General features: G+C 52.8%; 1 protein-coding gene across 2 annotated transcripts; it reads left to right on the top strand.

Moving 5' to 3' along the window:
* The first annotated feature begins 5,930 nt into the window (after positions 1-5,930).
* Positions 5,931-20,942, top strand: RPS6KL1 (ribosomal protein S6 kinase like 1). Of its 2 annotated transcripts, XM_030831756.3 has the most exons (12): positions 5,936-6,060; positions 6,508-7,200; positions 7,459-7,743; positions 9,032-9,156; positions 10,135-10,227; positions 15,892-15,939; positions 16,333-16,465; positions 17,256-17,843; positions 18,292-18,381; positions 18,548-18,630; positions 20,021-20,116; positions 20,384-20,942. In XM_030831756.3, the coding sequence occupies exons 3-12, from the start codon at positions 7,608-7,610 to the stop codon at positions 20,492-20,494; spliced, it is 1,503 nt and encodes a 500-aa protein (XP_030687616.1). In that variant the 5' UTR covers positions 5,936-6,060; positions 6,508-7,200; positions 7,459-7,607; the 3' UTR covers positions 20,495-20,942. The 2 variants fall into 2 exon arrangements, with proteins under 2 accessions (XP_030687618.1, XP_030687616.1); XM_030831758.3 differs by lacking the exon at positions 6,508-7,200 and having other exon boundaries at positions 5,931-6,060.
* Positions 20,943-21,789: the final 847 nt, after the last annotated feature.

Genomic DNA, 21,789 nt, shown 5'->3' with positions numbered 1-21,789 from the left:
GCACGCCACAACTAGAGAGAAGCCCGTGCGCCACAAAGAAGAGCCTGCATGCCGCGACTAAGACCCCACGTAACCAAAAAATAAAATAAATAAATAAAAAATAAATATTAAAAATATAGGACTTTCCTGGTGGCGCAGTGGTTAAGAACCCGCCCACCAATGCTGGGGACATGGGTTCAATCCCTGTTCTGGGAGGATCCCACATGCCACGGAGCAACTAAGCCCATGCGCCACAACTACCGAGCCTGCGCTCTAGAGCCCGTGAGCCACAACTACTGAGCCCGTGCGCCACAGCTACTGAAGCCTGTGCACCTACAGCCCATGCTCCGCAACAAGAGAAGCCACCGCAATGAGAAGCCCGCGCACTACCACAAAGAGTAGCCCCCGCTTGCCGCAACTAGAGAAAGCCCATGTGCAGCAATGAAGACGCAACGCAGCCAAAAATTTTTTTAAAAATTACAAAAAATAAATACATAAATCAAAAATATATATAAATATAAATGGCATCATATGGCAGGTAGCTCTTAGGAACTGACTGTTTTTACTCAACAATATGTTTTTCAGATCTTGCATGTTCGTACACAGAGATTTAGTTCTGTTTCATTCCTTTAAAATGCTGAATAATAATAATAACTCAATATATGAATATACCACATTTTATTAATTCATTTCTACATTGATATTTCACAAGATACTAAATTTGGAATTTTTTCCAATTTTTTAATATTGCAGGCAATGCTGCAGTGGATATCCATGTATATCCTTACGTATCTTAGCAAGTGTTTTTTTATTTTTAGATTAAATGTCTAGAAGTGGAATTGATAGGTCATAGATTATGTGTATTTCCATTTTAAATAGTTCTGATAAATCACCCTCCAAATATACTAATTCCCATATCCCTCCCCACCAGGAATATTTAAAAGGTGATTTCTACCTGAAGATCGTGCTGATATTCTTCGATACTTTCTTCTAAAATTTTGAGGTTGTTCTCTTTTTTTTAATTTAGAATTTTAAACTTGAATTTAATTTTGTATAAGGTATGAGGAAGAGATCAATTTTTTTTCCTTAAGTCAATTGTCCCGACACCTCTCATGAAGAATTCATCCTTAGCCCACTGGTTCGAAATGCCTTCTTTATCCTAAGTCAAATCCCCTAGATACATGAATTTTTTTTTTTGGACTCCAGTCTATTCTTATCTATTTATGTGTACCAACGTCACCTCTTTTAAAAATTGCAGCTTTATAATAACTCTTTAGATCTGGTAAGGCAAGATCCTAACCCCCACCATTTGTTTTTTTCCAAGGGGCTGGGCTATTGTTGTATATTTCCATATACTGTGTAAAATCGTCATGAGATATTATGTATCTGTATGTCTGTGTCTTTACTACTGTTTTTCTCCATTAGAAAAAGAGCTCCAGGAAGGCGTTTTTGTTTTGTTTTATTTACCACCATCTCCTTACTATCTAGAACAGGGTTAGGCCCATAGTAGGCCCTCCATAAGTTTTTGTTAAGGGAATGAATAAACATATGGATTTTAGAAGCATCCCATCAAGTACTACAGAGTGTTTTTAGTATTTTGATTGAGATTGCATTGAAGTTTTAAATTATTTCGGAGAGAATCAACATCTTTACGACGATAGTCATTCCCTTATTGAACACAGCACGTCTCTCCATTTTTTGTGACTTTCAATTTTATTATTTCCTCCATGAAGGTCTTATATACTTCTGATTAGTTTATTCATAAGCATTTCATAGTTTTTGTTACTGTGATGAATGGGATTTTAAAGTTATTATTACATTTTCAAATTGTTATTGTTGATATATAGAAAAGTTCTCTTGATTTGTAAATATTGAACCGTTCTAACTCACTAATTGTTGCTCTGGGTTTTCTAGGTGAGTAATCACATTATCACAAATAATGGCAATTTGGTCTCTCCCTTTCCAATCTTTAAACCTCTTCTTTTTTTTTGTTTTGGCTTGTTTGTTTGTTTACATCTTTATTGGAGTATAATTGCTTTACAATGTTGTGTTAGTTTCTGCTGTACAACAAAGTTAATCAGCTATATGTATACATATATCCCCATATCCCCTCCCTCCCACCCTCCCTATCCCACCCCTCTAGGTGGTCACAAAGGACCAAGCTGATCTCCCTGTGCTATGCAGCAGCTTCCCACTAGCTATTAGCTATTTTACATTTGGTAGTGTATATATGTCATTGCTACTCTCTCACTACCTCCCAGCTTCCCCTTCCCCCCCTCACCCCGTGTCCCTAAGTCAGTTCTCTTCATCTGCGTCTTTATTCTCTTCTTTGTTTTTAATTTCTTATCGTGTTAGTTGTAACTTCCAGTATATTGTTGACGAGTAGAGATCTTGGCTCATTTCTGACTGCACTGGGGTATCATTCAAGATAGGTCAAGGTTTGCTGCAGTAACAAACAGTCCCAAAATCTAGTGGCTCAACACAATCAAAATTTATTTCTCATTTACACCTCATATTCAACACAAGTCATGGGTCAGGGAGGGGTTCCTTATTGTTATTTCTCAGAGACTCAGGCTGATGGAGGCTAAGCATGTGGACGTGTGCTTCCACAATCACTATGGCAGGAGGAATTATGTACTGGCTTTTGAAGCTTCCACCCTGAAGTAACTGCTGTTCGGTCCACTGACATTTCAAAGCAAGTCGCATGGCCAAGCCTAACTTCCAAAGGGGTAGGGAAGTGTGATCCTTCCATATGCCAGAAGAACAGCTGGACCGTGGGAATGCTTCTCATGCTCCACCGTTACACATGGTGTTTGCTCTAAGTTTCTGGTAGATAACCCTTTATCAAGTTTAGAAGTAAGTGCACGAGTTTGTTTAGAACTTGTTAAGTAAAGAGTTTCTCCTTATCATGAATGAGTGTTAAATTTTATCAACTGTTTTTATGTCATCTGTTTGATGTGTAAATGTTATTTTTCTCCCTTAATTTGTTAAGGCATTTATATATGCTGTTTCTTTACCCAGAACATTCTCCTCCGCTGTCCTCTTCAAACAGTTTTCCTGGTTAATTCTCATTCTTTAGAGCTCATTCACTCATCCAGCCAATATTGATTGAGCAATGCTATGTGCCAGATGTTGTTCTAGGCACCTGGGATACATCTGTGATACATCTGGGATACAGAGCAGATAAAGGTCTTGCCCATGTGGATCTTACACTGGGGGGAGGTAAGAAAAGAAACGTATAAAATAAATAAGTAAATTAGATAGCATGCCAATAGTCTTGAGTACAACAGAGAAGAAGCAGAGCAGGGCAAGGGAGAAATGGAGATGTTGGGAGGGTATAGTCAGAGTAGGTTTCTCATGATATCAGGGCAACGACTCAAAGCAGGGGCAGAGTTTACTAGGTAGGTATCCAAAAGCAGACTGTTCCAGGCAGAGGGTAGCAGTGGGGCAAAGGCCCTGGGGTGGGAATTGCCCTGTGGGTTCTAGAAGCAGTGAGGAAGTTCCGGGATTGAAGCTGAGTGAGTGAGCCCGGCAAGGGATGAAGCTGGAGAAATAGTAGAGGAGGGTGACTGTGAGGGCCTTAGAGGTCATAGCAGGGCCTTTGAGTTTTTCTTGGACTAAGATGGGAGCCCTTGCAGACTTTTGAACAGAAGGACAGAATCTGACTGAGCTTTGAAAGGATCCCCCTGATGCAGTGGTGAGAACCACCTTTAGGGTGGCAAGGGTAGAAACAGGAAGACAGGAGGAATCGCCTACGATAACTCAGGTGTGAGATGAAGATGCTCCTACGAGAGTCATAGCAGTGGAGGTGGTGAGAAGTGCTGAGATTCTGGATACATTCTGAAGGAAAAACCATGATGATATTCTAATGGACTAGATGTGGAGTGTGAGAAAATAAGAGAAGCCAGGATGGCTTTATGGCTTTAATGGAGCTGGAAGAGTGGAAGAGGCTTTAGGTGGAGAAGGTTTCAGGTGGGGGAGGATCAAGGGTTCAGGTTTTTTTTTTCTTTTTCATTATGATAATTATTTTATTGAGATAAAATTCACATATCATAAAATTCACCTCTTTAAAATGTGACTTCGATGGTTCTTAGAATATTCATGAGTTGTGCAACCATCACACTAATTCCAGAACATTTGTTGACCCCCCCAAAAGGAACCCATACCCATTATCCACTCTCCTTCCCCCCCCCAGACATCTACTTTCTGTCTCTATGTATCTGCCTATTTTGGAAATGATATATAGATGGAATCATACAGTATGTAGCCTTTTGTGTCTGACTTCTTTCATTCAGCATAATTTTTCCAAGGTTCTGGACTCTTTGAATTTGAGGTGTTTTATTAGACTATTAAATATTTAAGTCTGGTAGAGAGGTGAGGGCTAAAGGATACAGAAAATATAAGATATCTGTAAATATATATATAGAATCATCAATATATGGAAGAATACTACTTAAAATCATGAGACTAGGTGCAATCCCTCATCAAGTGAGTAAGGACAGAGAGAAGGAAGATGCCCAAAACTGGCACACTCGAACATCTGGAAGAGAAGAAGCCATCACAGGGGACAGAGAAGGGGCTGCTGGTGAGAGGGAGGCAATAGAGAGTATGGGTCCTGGAAGCCTGGGGAGAAAGTGCATGGACAGAAGGCTGTGATCACCTGGGTCAGATGCTCCTAAGAGGTCAAGTAAGATGAGGACTGAGAAATGACCATTGGGTTTAGCACCCAGGAGGTCATGGAGCTCCTGGTTGACCAAGAGCTATTTCAGAGGGATGTCAGGGAAGAAAACCTCATCAGAGCGGGTTCAAGAATGAGTGGGAGAAGAGAAACTGGAGACAGGAGAGACATCTCTTTTGAGGAGTTTTGCTGCAAACCTGGGGTGGTAGATAGGAGAGAAGTGAGGCCAAGAGTGTTTTTTGTTTTGTTTTCAAGATGGGAGAATCAGCATGATGTTTGTTTCAGACAGGAATGAACGAGCAGTGGGAGCCAAAAATTAATGATGTAGGAGAGAAAGGGGAGAATTGCCGGACGGGGTTCCTTGAGGAGGTGACGGGACAAGATTGATCCCAAGGGGAAGGTTGGCCTTTGATGGGGCTCGGACAGGTCATCTGTCGAAAGAGATGGGGAGACAGTATGTGGGTGCAGACCTGGCCAGAAGGCAGATAGTAGGCAGGGTAGGAGTCTGTGTTCCTAAATTTTCAAGCGATGGAAGAAGCATGGTCTTTGGCTGAGTGAGGGGGAGGAGGTGTTGGGAATTAGAAGGGAATGGAGTGAAAAGGTATCTAGAAGAGAGCAAGTGCACTAGGGAAGAATAGTGTGAGTCCAGGCAGCATTAGGGTGCAGGTGAGGTCTGTGTGCCCAGTTCAGATATCACCCCCTCCTGAAAGTCTTCTCACCCCCAGACTAGGTCACTCCCCTTGCTGCCTCATGGCCCCTGTGGTGCTTCTCTCTCGCAACTCTGATCACAACTGGAATGAAATATCAACTGCATTCTTTAATTCTTTAATCCCTGTAACCCTCCCTAGACTGTAAACCCCATGAAGACATGAGCAGAGACTGTCCCCTCCGTCGCGGTATCTTGGCATCTAGCTCCTCCCACACAGTAGTCTCTCAATACATAATATTTAAATAGTTGAATAAATGAATGAAGTAATGGATGAGAAAAGTCCTGGAAGCTACATGTGTGCTTTTAGTCGGCCTAGATTTCTGAAGCAACTCCTTCCGCATCCCTGTGAGATTCTGGACCTCCTCTTTTCGCAGTTTTTACCCCCACCCCAATCCCTTCCCCGCCCCCCTCCCCTTCCCCCCCCTCCCCCCCCTCCCCCAGCGTTCCGTTTTGCGGGCGCTTCTGCTTTAAGGGCCCCGCAGAAGTCGAGCCGGGCGCTGATTGGTGGTTTATTCTAACGGATAGAGGATGAGCTCATCTGCAACCAATGACCGAGCTGCATCCGGCCAGACCCCTGCACCTGGGCGGAGGGCTGAAAGCAGCCGCCCACGGTGCAAGGTCCCCCGCGGGGGCGAAGGGGCAGTGGCGGCCGGGCTGGGTCTGGCCACGCGGACCGAGCTCCTGGCTCGGGCAGGTACGGTGTTTGCCCGGCTCCTCCTCCATCCCCCTCCCCTAGGAGAGGATGCCCCCTCTTCTCACTCCCCCAGCCCGCCTTCCTCGGAGACCCCCGAGAGGCGGTGCACCTTGCGTACCGGGGACTCGCGGGTTGGACGCGACGCTTTCTGGGTCCAGGCGCGGCTATGCGGTTCTGCCCGGAGGGACCCGGCCCGGCGGGTGGTCCCGGAAACCGGGCCCTGACACAGAGCAGCCCGCCCTGTCGGCCTTGGTGCCTCTGAGCACGGGACTCAGCGCGGCATGTCCCTGGTGACTAGGCCGAGTGGGGAGGGTGCGGCTTCCCTTCCCCCCTCCCTCCACCTCCTGGCCGCATCCTGGCCAGAGTTCAGCTCCCCGCTGGCTTCACAATGTGGGTTTTCCTCCCCGCCCCACTCCCCATCCTGTTCTCTCCTCCCTCTCTCCACAGAGGCAGAAATGACCTGGAGTTGGCAATTTGGGCCCTGCTCCTTCCCAGTGGGGCCTGAGGGAGCGAAGGTGCAGAGGCTGCAGTGAGGGGCAAAGGCAGCTCTGCTGGCCTCTCTCTGAGCCCTTTCCTTTCCTGAAGACACTGCGCTTATCCCTTTGGCCACTTGTATCGCACACTGCTCAGGGAGGAGCTGCTGTACGGTCCTTGGAGGCCACGTGGCCTCCTGACCTTCTCAGAGACAGAGCCAGGAGGCCAGAGGCATCCCCTCCCTAGGGCTGCTTGGGCTCTGACCTCATTCCTCTAACTCCACCCAGAGTGGCACTGAATCTGCCACTCAGTCATCTCATTTGCCCGCAGACTTTAAGGCCAAGCCCTGTGCCCGGCTCTCTGCCTGGCTTCTTGGGGGTCCTCACTCCCTGGCCACACTGACCTCAGGACCTAGGGAAATGAAATAAAGCAGGGGCAATCCATTCTGTTCGAGGAGGTACCATGGAGCCGAACCTTGAAGGATAAATGAGATTCCCATGGGAGGACCAGGGAGGGGAGAACAGGCAGGATGGAGGGAACCGTATAAGGAATGGCCTTTGGGCCCCGGGCCCTGGCTTCAGCCTCAGAGTGTGTGACCTCCATGTTTAATGTGTATAGAGGCCCTTTGCAGGCATATCCTCAGCTCTCTCCAGTGCTCAACACATAGTAAGTGCTCAAGAAATACTTGATGAACTGAATTTGAATTGAAAACAAAAAACCCAGAGCCCAAAGCATGTTATTATTCTGTTATTACCACCACTTAGGAAAGGTCTGGCTCAGTGAGGGATATTACCCACATTAGCTCTGATCCCTCCAGCCCTTGGACGTGAGCATTAGTCTTCCCAATACTCAGTGGAGGAAACCAGGGTGCAGATGGGGTGTTACTCCCAGCAGGATTCTCCCTAATGCCTCTGCTCATTCCAGGTCCCTGCTCCAGGGCAGCCATGAGCCTGGTGGCCCGTGAGTGTCCCCCTGGCCCTGGCCTGGACCCCGAGCCCTGCTCATGAGTGCGGTCCCAGGCCCTAGTGTACCGGGAGCAGATTCGCAACCGGGTCACTCCAGGGGCATCTGACATGACCAAGCGCGACTACCTTGTGGATGCAGCCACACAGATCCGGCTGGCCCTGGAGCGTGATGTCAGTGAGGAGTATGAGGCAGCCTTCAGCCACTACCAGAATGGCGTGGACGTTCTGCTCCGAGGCGTAAATGGTGAGGCTGGGGCTGGGCAGGGACGGAGGCCGGTGGTGAAGGGCTCATCCCGCCATCTGTCCATCTGAGCTGGGCGAGCAGGGCTCTCTGTGTGGGCCCTGCAGGGCCTCTGCAAAGGACAGTAATAACAGTTCTCATTTATCGAACGGTTCCTATACACCAGGCGCTGGTCTAAGGGCTTTACTTGTATCAACTCATTTCCCATTCACAGTAATACAAATCACTGTATATGTTCTTGCATGTACTTCCAAATATATAAGAATGATTTTTATTCCTGTTTTCCAGATGAGGAAACTGAGGCACAGGGCAGTTAACTAGCTTGCTTGAGACCCCACAGCTGTCAAGTGGCAAAGCTGGGGTTTGAACAGTGTGGGCTCCAGAGGCTGTGCGCTTAGCTCACTCAGCTTGCCCGCCCCTGGAGCTGGGCTGGGGTCCTGCCCTCGGGAGGCTTGCATTCTAATGGGGGAGATTGATGAGTTGATGATGGACTATTATAGTCCCAGGTGGCAAGAACAATGAGGAGGAACTGAAGGGAGGGAAGAGGGAAACTGAGGCCAGATTAGGCTGGCATAGGGCGTTTTCTAGAAGTCAGAACCCTAATCTGAGTACTGAAGAATGGTGGGCATGTTGTCCAGCTGAAGGGCTGGGTGGGGCTCCAGAGGGAGAACCGCACAGGCCTGGAGGTGAGAGGGGAGGCCTGTTCAGGGAAAAGGAAGGCATTTCCAAGTAGGGGGAGAGGCTGGCCCTGAGGCCACTTGGAGACCCCTGAGGGCCTTGGTGGCCAGGCTGGGGGTAGGAGTCAGGCCCCAGTTCACGCTTCCTACCCTCCCTCCGATGAGACCTCTCGACACCTGGGCTTCGTGCCTGTCCAGTGACTTCCTTTACCCTCCCGTCCTGATCCCCATTCTGGCCTCTTTCACACTGGGCATCAGAGATAGATAGAACGTGTGCTCTCTGGGGGCTTCTGTCTCCTACTCTGAAAAACGGACATGGAAATCCACACTGTGTCCCTTCCCAGGGTGTGATGGTGGCCAGCGAGGTAGTAGGTGCCAACTGTAAAGTGCTGTAGGCTGAGTGGCGACTGTGGTTCCCAACCTCTCCTGCCACCATCCCTCCTCCTCCTCCCCTGCTGGTCTCCCATCCAGAGGAGGACCCAAGGACAGAGGTGGGGTCAGAATCCACTGAGCAGCATCAGAAATAGGCACTACCTCCTCTGGAGGGCAGAGGGCGGGCAGTGGGAGCCCAAACCCCAGCGTCCTCCCAAGGACAGGACCCCTCCTCCCCACAGTCGACCCCAACAAGGAGAGATGTGAGGCTGTAAAGCTGAAAATTACCAAGTACCTGCGGCGGGCGGAGGAGATCTTTAATTGCCACCTGCAGAGGACGCTGGGCAGTGGAGCCAGCCCTGACACGGTAAGGAGACCCCAAAGGCCTGAGGGCTCTGAGGGGAGAGAGCTGAGGCCCTCACCCCACAGGCCAAGGAGCTGTCGCCCGCCATCCTGGGCGGCAGGCAGATGGTGGAGAGCACTGTTCGGCTGGTGTGTGTGCCAGGGCTGCCCTCCTCCCCGCTCCTGGCTTCCTCTCTATCCCACACTCTCCGTAATTCATTCATTTGCAAACGCTTAGTGAATCATCTCCAGTCCAGTCTTACGCCCCCACAGAGTACACACACACACACACACACACACACACACACACCCCTCCCTACCCTCACGCATGGCCCGTACACGTGCTCACCTGTGCGCACACTCAGGCTCCCAGATCTCTCTGTGTTTGGCTGGGCTGCAGTGAGTATTCGGAGCAGACACAAATACCCACGTGCATATACACACACATGAATGTGTGCATATATAAATGTGCAGAAGTCCTCTCCCCAGACGGCTTTTCTTGACCCAGTGGGCACTCAGACAGGGTTGAAGATGCACGCACACTTCTCAAGCCCACAGGTGTGCACGTACACACCCCTTCTAGGCTTGCTGCACCTTGTAAGCTGCTTCCCCCAAAGCAGGTGCCTGGGCCACATGCCTTGGTCTTCGAGGCGTGTTCCCCGAGATGCACATGTTCCCAGGTTACTTCCCCCCTCCCTGGGCGTATCTGCCTCCTGTGGATGAGGCTTCTGAGAGGGGGTTTCTGAAGCCCTGAGAACTCCCTGTGTCTGGGAGGAGGGCTAGGTGGGGACCGAGCTGAGAGGGTGGCCTGGCCACCCTGGACCAAGGTCAGCTTCTCTGCTCAGTCTGTCCCTGTGAGGTGGGCCCTGCCTGTACCCTGGTCCTGCCCTCTGTGGCCACTGCTCTCCTGGCAGCCAGGGCCCTGCCCACTGCCTGCTGAGAAGGCTGTGGCTGAGTAGGACTCACCCTGAGGCCGCTACGTGGCTCTCTCCTGCCTCTGCAGGGTTTTAGCAGCCTGAGGCTGCGGCCCATCCGCACACTGAGCTCTGCCCTAGAGCAGCTGAGGGGCTGCAAGGTGGTTGCGGTCATCGAGAAGGTGAGTGAGCACCGCCCGAGGTGTGGGAGGAGGTGTTGCGTATAATTGGGAGGGGCAGGTGTTGGAAAGGGGTCAGAGGGTCCAAGGGGAGGAGATGGCTGTGGCGGTCCCGCACCCTTCCTCCACCCCAGCCCACGCCAGTCAGCTCTGGAAAGGAAAATGTGAGGAAAAAGCAGAGGCGCGCAGCTCCTCTCCACAGCCCGCCAGCTCAGACGCAGAAAGCCACTCCCTCCGGGGCCCCCAGCCAGCCCGCGCTGCCCTGCCTGCCTGCCCCATTCCACTTCGCCAGGGCTGCAGCCAGGAGTCTCCCCACCTAGCACAGCCCAGAGGTTCCTGTGGTGGGAGTGCGCTTATCTCCAGAAACCCGTTCTGCGGATGGTCGAAGTGGGCTGGTGCCTTGTCCAGGGCCTTGGCAGCTCTGCCCTTTCTCTCCTGGCTCCTCCGGCCACCCCCCCATCCTGACCCCATCTGGGATCTTTTCCCTTAATTCAGGGCAGACAGGAAGATAGGAGCTGACAGCCAAACCTGAACCTGGGACACTCTTCAGAAGGACAGACGAGTTGGGTCAAATGAGATTTGAGCCAATATTGGATCGCTCTCCGCCCCAGCCCAGGGATACCTGAATATTTGCTAAAGCGTTTTTTTCCTCAAACTGGCTGTTTATCAGAATCCCCTCGGGGAGCTTCCTAAAAATACAGATGCCCGGGCCCCATCCCAAACCCACTGAGTCAGAATTTCTAGGGTTGAGCCCAGGCACCTGTAATTTAAAACACTCATGGGGGATTTGGACGGGTCTGGGAGCCCGCAGAGAAAAGGGGACCGGTGTGTGCTCCCCGACATGCCGAGGGTGAAGTGCTGGCCGGGCTGGCACCGCGTGGCCACAGACGAGCTCCTTTCCCTGTCTGGGCGCTGGTTTCCTCATCTGGAAGTGGAGGTAAGGATCCTCCCACCCACCCCCGCCCCACCCAGCGTGATGTGGGAACTAAAGTGAAATGATTCGGGGGAAAGGCCTAGCACACGCTAAAGCATTTGATACAAGTTTGGTGGCCGTGAAGGCGAATGACGAGAGTGTGTGGCGAGCAGGCTTCCCATCCCAGCCTTGCTCCAGCTGCTGCTCCCAGGTCCCTGGAACAGGCCCCAGTCTGTCAGCCAAGGCCCAGCAGCTTCCATCTGCCCAGCCCTTCCCTCCCATTGCGCGAGTCCACGTGGCTTGGCCGCTTCCCCGGGCAGGCGGAGGAGGTGACAGCCACCACTGTTTCCCCGTGTGGGATCCCACCGAACCAGTGGTGTTTTGGAGAGAGGGGTTCTGGGTCAAATAAGTTTTGGAAACAGTGAGTTAAAGTTACATTACTTCAGTTTTTTAAGTATAGGAAGTTTCAAGCTTTTAGGATGCAGATGTACACAGTGAATCTCCAAGAGGGAGGTCTGTGACAGTATTCCCCGAATTTGAATTTAACCCCGGACACACATGTGCAAAGCATTTTTGGAATCCCATATACTGAGGCCTGTGCATATGGGCATTAGAAATTCAGGCCAAGCCCAGCCATTCTGTCTTGAGAGTGCCCTCTTTTCTTTCTTTTTATATACTTTCTTGGGCACTCAATTTACTTACTCCACCTCCCTCGTAAAATCCTGCTTTCGTTTTCTGAGTCATTCCCAAGCCAGGAACACCAATCTCCTCAAATTAGGAGAGGTGTTGGGGCCACTGGGCCCAGGTCGCTGCAGCCAGGCCTGGATGAGTATCACCACATTCCATACCACAGCTCTGCCCAGGCAGATCTGGGCAGGCAGGTGGGAGGGCAGTACCAGCCTGCAGCAGCTCGCAGACTCAGGGGGAGCAGAGGGCCTGGCTCAGGAAGCCTTGAGTGCCCCCAGAAACACCCCACTGTGAGGGTTAAAGGGGCTGGGGAGCGGGGGGTCCCTCGGGACCGAAGAGATACTGGCAGGGGTAGGGGGTGGCAGGGAAGAGCAAGGAGGGTGGATCAAGGACTAGGCAGGCAGCAGGCCAGGAGAGCCAGGGTCTGCTCTTGGGGAGCCTGGGGGGCTTGGGACACAATGCTGCCTATTTGCTGAGCTTTGTCCTGGAGCCAGGCCCTGAGTCAGGGAGGGGAAGAAAGAGAAGACCAGCCAAGTCACTTCCGTGTTTTTGGCTCAAACACAGGGGTGTTTTTTGAATTATTGTTAGTTATCAGCATTTAAAAATTGGCAGGTTTCGTAGAGAAGTCCAGATTTCCTACTTATCCTGAGAAATCAGAAGCTCTGGAAATGCTGCCTCACATTCATGTCAGCCGGAGCAGAGGACGGGCTGCCCGATTTAATGGGGCACCTGCCCTCCGTCGGCCCCTTTCTCATCCTGCCCATTGGCTCACATGCCCAGCCCCTGTGGACCTTAGTGCTTGAGAACCTGCTTGAAACTTCTGGATTTGTTTGCTCCAGGAGGAGTCCTCCTGGCCTTGGTACTGTGGACATTTTAAAAGAAAGTGCTAATGTGTTTCACCAAAGCTTTCATTGTCCCTGAATCCCGAGAACTCAGTGGGTTTCATTTTTAAAAAAGAGATTTCCCTTTTTATTTTTTATTATTTATTTATGGCTGCATTTGGTCTTTGTTGCTGTGCACGGGCTTCTCATTGCGGTGGCTTCTCGTGTTGCTGAGCACAGGCTCTAGGTGCGCGGGCTTCAGTAGCTGTGGCTCGAAGGCTCTAGAGCTCAGGCTCAGTAGTTGTGGCTCACAGGCTTAGTTGCTCCGCGGCATGTGGGATCTTCCCGGACCAGGGCTCAAACCCGTGTCCGTTGCGTTGGCAGGCGGATTCTTAACCACTGCGCCACCAGGGAAGCCCGAGATTTCCCATTTTAAAATGATGAAGGCAGGCACCCTTCACCAGAACTGCCTTCCACCTTCCCGATAGCAATACTCACCTGACATTCGTAAGGCCCATTCTAGTTTGCCAAGCTGTCGCATTAAACCCGCTCGGTCACCCTGGGGAGGAAAAGGGTTATAAACCTGTGCAGTCCGCTACAGTAGTCACCAGCCACATAAGACTATTTTAATTCATTACAATTAATCAAAATTAAATATTCTATTTCTCAGTGGCACCAGCCACCTTTCAAGGGCTTGATAGCCACATGTGGCTAATGGCTTCTAATGGACAGTGCAGATATATAATATTTCCATCATGGCAGAAAGTCCTACTGGACAGTGCTGCATTTTTTTAAAGGTATTTATGTATTTATTTATTTTGGCTGTGCCAGGTCCTAGTTGCGGCATGTGGACTTCTTAGTTGTGGCATGTGCGACCTTGTAGTTGTGGCATGCATGTGGGATCTAGTTCCCCAGCCAGGGATCGAACCCAGGCCCCCTGCATTGGGAGTGCCGAGTCTTTCTTACTCACTGGACCACCAGGGAAGTCCCTGGACAGTGCTGCATTTTAATCATTGTCTTACAGAGAATGTAACTGAGGTTCATAGAGGTCAAGGGACAAACTAGTGCTCTATAGCACAGAGCAAAAGAGGAAGGGGATTTTTTTTATTTGCTTGGTTTAATGGGAAAATGCCCCCTTTTGAAATACCATGAAAGAGAAAGGAGTTTAGAACAGAAAAGAAAAAAAAATTCCCCACCATCCTATCTAATTCCGAGATAATCACTGTTAATGGCTTGGTCTAATTCTTTCTTGATAGATGTGTGTGTATATATACATTTTTTCTTCTCTTTTTTAACACACTTGTTTCAATGTACTGATCAAGTTTTATTTCTGGCCTCCACGACCTTCACTGCTGTTTTTTTGTAAACGAGAAGACTTGCCCAAGACAAGACAAGGTGGAGGGGAATCCCACTTGGCAAGTGGCAGTAGGGAATTATCCGGGGTGTCAGCACTTGTGGGAAACTGTATTATCCTAAATGACCCCAGAGTTCTCTTTCTTTCTTTTTCAAGCTTTGCGTAAATTTGGCCAAAGAGTGGGGACTAGGCTGGACTCCATCTCTGGCTGTTGGAGGAGAGACCTCTAGTGGTCAGAAGGGATGCCTCACGCCTGCTGCCCCTGTGCTCAGAGTCCACCACCTTCATCTCACTGACGATGGGGAAACTGAGGCCCAGAGGGGAAGGCATGCACCAGGTCACCTGGTTGTGCCCCTATTTGCAGTTATGTCTCCAGGGCTCCGGGATCAGCCTGTCTGGATTCACATCTTGGCTCTACTACTTTTTAGCAGGGGGACCGTAGGCAACGTAACCTCTCTGAACCTCAATTTCTTCATCAGTAAAATGAGTCACTAGTAATGCTCACCTGGTAGGGCTGGCGAATGAAACTAAATGACCTAGATAAAGCCCTTAGCGCAGAGTAAATGCTGTATAGCCAGTGTGGGGTTTCCCTGTGATGATATTAATAATCGTCACTATAGACTATCGAGAGCATGTTATGTGGCAGGCACAGGCTGCTGCTGTACTTGAGTTGCTCGCTTTAATAGAATCCTCCTAATGGCCTTCTGAAGGAGGTACTGCTATGACCCATTTTGCAGTGAAGAAGGCCAAGGTTCACAGAGGCCATGTGACTTGGCAAATGTAACTGACATTCCCACCGCCTTTACATTCTCCAAGGGCCTTCCCATTGGTGGCCTCAACAAACCAGTGATAAGGGAGGGTGGGCATTTGTAATTCCTGTTTGGTAGATGAGAAAATCAATTCACTCACCCAAGATCTGAACCCCAATCCTAGGCTGCAGCCTTCGTCACTGTCCAGTGGCCTGGCCTCAGGGCCTGGTTCCCATGTGCCACTACGGGGAACGTGTGCAGGGCAGGCTGACGGCTAAGAAGTCACAACACCAGGGTGTTGGCCTTGCCCCCCACATGCCCCTCATCTGGGCCGAATCTTCCGCTTTCCTCCCCTGACGTGTCCTCTCCTATGGCTGGGGTCCACCCCTGCCCACCATGGAGATGAGTCTAGGGCCCAACTCCAAACAAGGCTCTGCCCAGCAATTGGCAGACCACTGCCTCCAAGCAAAACCAACAGGAGAAGGAATGGACTGCCCTCCAAAGATAGCCTCCAGAAAGAAAGACCATTTAAGAGAAGGGGCTAGGGGCAGGGGACGAGACCTGAAGGAGCACAGCAAGACCACAAGGTCTCGGGCACCACTGGGGCCACATTCTCAGAGCCTTGGCTTCTTCACCTGTAACATAAGAGATCAGAGAAGGTGACTGGCTCTGAGGTCCCTTCCAGCCATGACACCCTCGGACCGTACAGGATGGACCACTCAGCATGCATGCGGGAAGCACCGACTACCTCCCTGTCCTATGCAGGCCTCTGGGAGTACAGAGCTGGCCACGTGGTCCCTGCCCTCTCGGAGCTCACAGCCCAGCGGGGAGACAGGAAATTAGGCACAGTGTGATAGGGTGAGCCCAGAGAGCACTGGAGACAGAGTAGGAGCCCCAGCCTAACGTGAGGGTTGGGAAGGCTTCCTGGAGGAGGTGGTACCTGAGCTAAGACCTGCAGATCTAACAAGGGTGGATGAGCAGGACAGGTTCGATGTCAGTTTGGCGGTGGGGGGTACACTCTGCACTACCAAAGCCTGGCCTCCCAGCCCAGCCTTGGTGGAGGACCCTGGGAGGCTGGGGCTGGGGCCATGGAGTCCCGGGAACTAGCATGTGACTTGACTAGTGCCACCTGGACCTCGGCAGGTGCAGCTGGTCCAGGACCCAGCGACTGGAGGGACCTTCGTGGTGAAGGCAGGTGCCGCCCAACCCCCTGCCGTTCTGCATTCCCCTTTGGACTTTCTCAGAGCTCTTGGAAACCCCTACCCCCTGGGGAACCTCTACCCAGAAGCCGTATGGGAAACCCACACTCCCTCCAATTCAACAGCTGTTGTTCTGCCCCCAGCATGCACCCCGCCTCCCAGAAATGTGCACGTGTGCACACGCACACACACATTGCCTCATCCTTGGACCAGAGATGGGAGGGCCTGCCTTCCAGGGTGTAAAGAGGGTTGAGGGTCAGGTTAGGAACTGGGGGCAGGCAGCTGCTCTCCAGGGTGGCTCCCACCCTTCGTCTGGTTGCCCCTGAAGAGCAGAGCAGCCTCTGGCCAGTCCCCAGCTGATCTGCCTGCTCTGCTCCCTCCCCAGAGCCTGTCCAGGTGCCACGCGGTGAGCCGGGAGCGGCTGACCATCATCCCACACGGCGTCCCCTACATGACCAAGCTGCTGCGGTATTTTGTGAGCGAGGACTCCATCTTCCTGCACCTGGAGCATGTGCAAGGTGAGGGGGCCCTGTCAGCTCCTCAGGCCTTTGGGATGTCGTCCTGTCTCATCCTCTTAAACTGCCGAGCCCAGATGCCCAGCACAGACCAGGGGACCCAGCCTTCCTGGAGGATGATGGCTGCTGGGGGCTTCTGTGTGGTGCCAGGGGGGCAGGGGACGTCCTGGGAGGATGTTCACATCTTGGGCGGGTGAGAGGGCATTTATGCAGATGTCCCCTTTGTCACCCTCTCCTCCAGTCTTGGCTCTTTTCACTTTCCTAGTCTGTGCCCACCCCTCAGAGTGGCCCCGTGGGGTGATGGTGCTGAAGCTGTAAGGACAGGAACTGGGTCACGTAGCAGATATTTATTGATCAACTATGACTTTTTTTTAAATGAGGTACACCTCTCTGGGTCATGATATACAGTCGTCGCAGGTCCGTGCCTGGCCTTGTTTTTATTTTACTTACTTAAGCTTCATTACACTTTTCTCCCTTAAAAAAAATTATAATACATTGAACACTGGCGAACCCACCACCTAGACCAAGGACATTAAGAATAATTTACATCTCCTTAGGGGTTAAGCACCTATTTTGTGCCAGGTTGTGAAGCTGGGGCCACTTTAGGTGGGTGGAGAGGAGGGGAGAGGGCATCCTAGGCTGAGGGAGGGGAGGGAGCAGAGGTGAGGACCTGGAAGGCAAAGGGTCCGTGCCCAAGACGGGGGGTGGGGGGTGGCGGGAGTGGGAGAGGGACCTGGGCCCCACGCTCTTTTACTCCTGTCCCCATGCTTGCTGCACCCTCTGCACGGCCCAGGAGGCACTCTGTGGTCCCACCTGCTCTCCCAGCCGTGCCTCCAACAGTCTGGGACTAGGTCTGGCTCCAGCCTGGAGAGGATGAAGGCTCAGCTCGACTCCCGACTCAGTCTCCAGACCCCAGCTCGCTTCCCACCTGGCCACACCTGCCTGCAGGACGGAATCCCCCTGGAGCCTCCCCGGACTTCTCAGAACCTTACCCCGGCCAGGGGGGCCGCAGCCATCAGACCCCAGAGAGAGGCTGAAGGTGAACCCTCAGCCGGGACCGGCCCTTCCTGCTCCTGGGACCTTCCAAAGGCCCCAGGTGGCCACCTGCACCACCAAGCCAGGCGGGGGCCCGGCCAGAGCTCTGATCCGGGGCCCCCTTGTGGGCTCCCTTGGGTTCGTGCAGGGGCCGGCCGGGTGCTGGGGGGCTGTGGCCGAGGCAGAGGTCGGAGCCGCCCCTCAACCGGTGGAGCCGCCTGGAGTGTGAGGGAGGAGCAGGTGAAGCAGTGGGCAGCCGAGATGCTGGTGGCCCTGGAGGCGCTGCACGAGCAGGGGGTGCTGTGCCGGGACCTCAATCCCCGGAACCTGCTCCTGGACCAGGCAGGTAGGAGCCCTGGGCCCAGGGGGAGAAGAGTGGGCCCTCACCCTACCCCACCCTCTGGCGGGAGGCCCCCGAAGCCTCAAGACGGAGAAGGAAATTTCCCCAAAGTCAAGCGGATGCAGAGGTTATCTGCTTCTTCCCTTGCCTCCCCTCCCCGGCCTTTTCAGGAAGGACTCTGCTGAGCCTGGTTGGTCAGGGTTGAGCTTGGGAAACAAACCCTTTCCCTCGATGAGCTCAGGGCAAGGCTCCTGTGAAGACCAGGTTGTTTCGGGGCCTCGGCGTTGCGGGGGGGCGGGCCCTTAGGGAGCTTCTGCCCAGCGCAGCCGCTGGCCGCTGCCTTGTGGCTGTTGGGAGAAGCGCTGGAGTCCCCTGCGTCACGCCTGCAGCTCCAAGATGACTAATAGCAATTTTTGTCCCCTTTTATTCCTCCCTGCATGCACTGCATGACAAGGCCACATCCGGCTCACGTATTTCGGCCAGTGGTCAGAGGTGGAGCCCCAGTGCTGCAGGGAGGCTTTGGACAAACTCTACAGCGCCCCAGGCAAGAAGGGAAGGGGTAGGGGGTAGCCCTTGGGTGTCTTTATGTGGGTTGAGCCAGGGGACTGAGGATGATGGAGGGACCTGGGGCACCTGGGTAGGGTGAGTGGAGGGGAGACACGCCTCCTTGGGCAGGCGAGACTGAGACACGTATGTTCTTGTTCCCACAGAGGTGGGTGGGATTTCTGAGCTGACCGAAGCCTGCGACTGGTGGAGCTTTGGGTCTCTGCTGTATGAACTGCTGACGGGAACGGTGAGCGGTGTGTGGGCAGGGTGTAGGGCCTCGTGGGTGTCACTGAATGTAGGAGGGGCTGGGGTTAGTCCAGCCAGTCGGTGTTGGGGCAGAGCCTGTCTGGTTCCCGGAGACCTGGCCGTCGGGCCCAGTGTTCTGCCAGCACAGCTCCCGCCTCCACCGCCAAGACCATGAGAGACCATGGAAGCCACTCCCACCCAGGCCATGGCCACACTTCGCACCGCTGCCAGATGAGTGGCTATAGCTAGGGAGACTGTCAACTCAGTGAGAGTGGAGTCGGGATGATCAGGGAAGGTTTCTGGAAGACAGCGTCCGGGCCTGGATCTGGAGGGAGGGTGGAGTTTGACACAGCCCTTTTACTTAGAAGGCCACCGGATCATCCCCCAAGCCTCCTCTCCCCGCTGCTCACTCCCCGCATCCACACCCTTCAGAGCTATAACCCCCAGACTTTGGCTGGACGACCAGAGAGAGGGCCTCCTTCATCCCAGGCTGGCAGCTGCCCTGTCCGGCCTGGGTCAACCCAGAGCTTAAAGTTCCCCTGGCAAGTACCCTTGCTCAGGATGATGGCCTCCGCCCTCCATCCTCCCTCGTGAGCTCAACGCCACACCTGGGGCTGGTTAGGTCGGGCAGCAGGGAGAGGCCAAACTGCATTTGAGCAGGAAATGCCCCAAGTGGATGCAGTGTGACCGGAAGTCCAGATCTGACGGGTCCCTCCTGGCTCCCTCCTGGTTTGGTCCTGTAGCCAGGGCCTTTGAGAGCCCTGGTTGCACACAGCCCCACAGAGTGGCTCTCTCCTCTTGGCCTCCCACGTCTCCAGATCAGGGCTTCTGGCCTTCCTCCTGGTCGCTTCTTGCCTCTCTTCCTGACCTCCAGACAGACCTCTCTGCTCCCTGCAGCTGCACCCTTCTGGAGCACAGAGAGGTCCTACCTTCTTCCCTCGCCACAGCCCTGCCTTGGCCCTGGCAGTAGGACGCCATGTCAAATGAGTCGCCCATGGAAATTTTTTTTCTGTAAGGAGACAAGTTTCAGTGCTATTCCTGATAGAGTGCCTGCCCTGACTGCAACCCAAGACCGATGTTTCTAGCAAGCTTGGAGCCAGAGGGACCTGGGTTCAAACCCTGAACTCAGCACAAATCCCTTGACCTCTCTGAGCCTGCTTCTTGTCTTTAAAATGGGGGTAGTAATACTTACTCTGAAGGTTGTTGTGGAAATTACGGATAATGGGTCTCAGGCATCTTCCGCAGCCTGACATGCAGTAGATCTAAAGCAAGAGGCAACAAGCAGCAGCAGCATCATCCCCATGAGATGTGACACAGGGGGAAAAAGATAAAACCTGGCCGCCATTGGAGTGTACAGACCCTCCTGGGGTCGCCCCCGTGTGTCTTCCCAGGCGCTGTCCCAGAGCCACCCCTCAGGAATCCAACCCCACACCCAGCTCCAGCTGCCCGAGTGGCTCAGTCGCCCCGCAGCCTCCCTGCTGACTGAGGTGAGGTGTGGCCGGCCCGGAGCAGGCAGCTTCTTTGGCCTGAGGGTGGACAGAAGGGAGGACAGAGCCCTGTGTGTGAACAAGCCGCCCAGCCTATTAGGTGTCTGATGTGGGTGCAGGAGGTTAATGGGGACAACAAATTTCTATATGTTGGTGGCCAAACACCAGTGTCTCCCAGGGTAACACTGGGGGTTCTGTGGGCTGGGCTGGCTGGGAGCAACGGGGTTGGGAAGGCCTGCCCAGTGCTGACTGGGCCTTTCTCCACAGCTGCTGAAGTTTGAGCCCACCGGGCGCCTGGGCGCTGGAGGAGGCGGTGTCAACAAACTCAAGTCCCACCCCTTTTTCAGCACCATCCAGTGGAGCAAACTGGTGGGGTAACCGGAGGGGGTGGAGTAGGCAGTGGAAGCAGCTGGACTGGTCTGGATCTCCTCTCTTCTCTTTGCCTGCCACCCAGAGCTGGCCATTCTAATCAGCGGCCCTCGGGCAAAGAATGAAAGGCAGCTTGCCTTTCCTGCTCGGGCCCCTTGGGCCTCAGAAGTCTCTTCACTGACCAGGAAGGGCCTACGGAGTCCCCCAGCCACGTCCTGGAGAAACCCTTCCTAGATGGTGCTGAGCGGGAGGGAGAGAGAGATCTCAGCCTGTTAGGCAGCTTGAACCCCTCCACCCATCAGTCAACAGTCACCTGCTGAGTGCACACCCTGGACTTGAACTTGGACCTACCATGTTAAAAGGTGCCTTCCTTTGCATTAGCTCTGAGCTACTGACCACCTGCTGAGCCGTGAAATTTTGTGACTCATTATCTGCCATGTGCCCCACTCGGGATGTCTCTGGAGACTCACCTCAGGATACTAGTCCACTGGCTTAGTGGTCCCAAACCAGGGCTGCCCTGGCTGGTCATCTTAACCATGCAACTAGTGGGCCTCTTCCACCAGAGGCTACTTTTGCAGGGGGTCGGGAGGCTGGGGAAGCAGGCAAGAAGTCTGTAGTGGGCATGGGGTGGGGTGAGGGAATGGGGCAGGACAACCCATTCCCCTCTCCTGACCATGCCCCTTATCTTGTGATTACAGACTTTGGAGAGCAAAAGGAAAGGAGGGGAGGAAAATAAGGATAAAGAGGAATGGGGGGAGAGAGGAAGGCACAGCTCTGCCACTTAGAGAAATTTTGGAAACAAAGAGCTCCCTTCCCCGGCTAGCCCACCCATGTGGAGAGAAAGGAAAACCTGCCCCATGGGTCTGAGGGGAGACCGCCATTCAGTCTCCAGGCTGAAGCCACTTGAAGAAAAGTTGTACCCACTAGGACTCCCTTCTCGGACGTTCGTCCTGTTTACCATTTTGCATTTTAGTCTTGAGGGTCCACTCAATCCACTGCCCACTGTGACTTCATATCCTTTTGAAATGAAACCACAAAACACATGGAATGATTGCCCAAGCTTTTAGCCGGAAGCAAAATGTTTCTGGTCTCGGAAGAACTGGGGTAAGTAGTTATCCCCAAAGACAATTCCCTCCCCAGATTTGGGGGCCTTCTTCCTCTCAGGACTCACCCTGTCACTGGGGTGTGGCATCTAAGACAAACTTCCACAGATCTCCACCAACTCCTTCCCGCCTGCGTCTCCGGCACCACCAGGTGGCGCCTCTGACACCACCCTCCAGTCTGGCTGTGAAGGCCCAGCTCTA

The sequence above is a fragment of the Globicephala melas genome, chromosome 2 (assembly GCF_963455315.2).
Source record: "Globicephala melas chromosome 2, mGloMel1.2, whole genome shotgun sequence".
In the NCBI taxonomy this organism is placed as follows: Eukaryota; Metazoa; Chordata; class Mammalia; order Artiodactyla; family Delphinidae; genus Globicephala; species Globicephala melas.
This window is presented reverse-complemented; position numbering and strand designations above follow the sequence as displayed.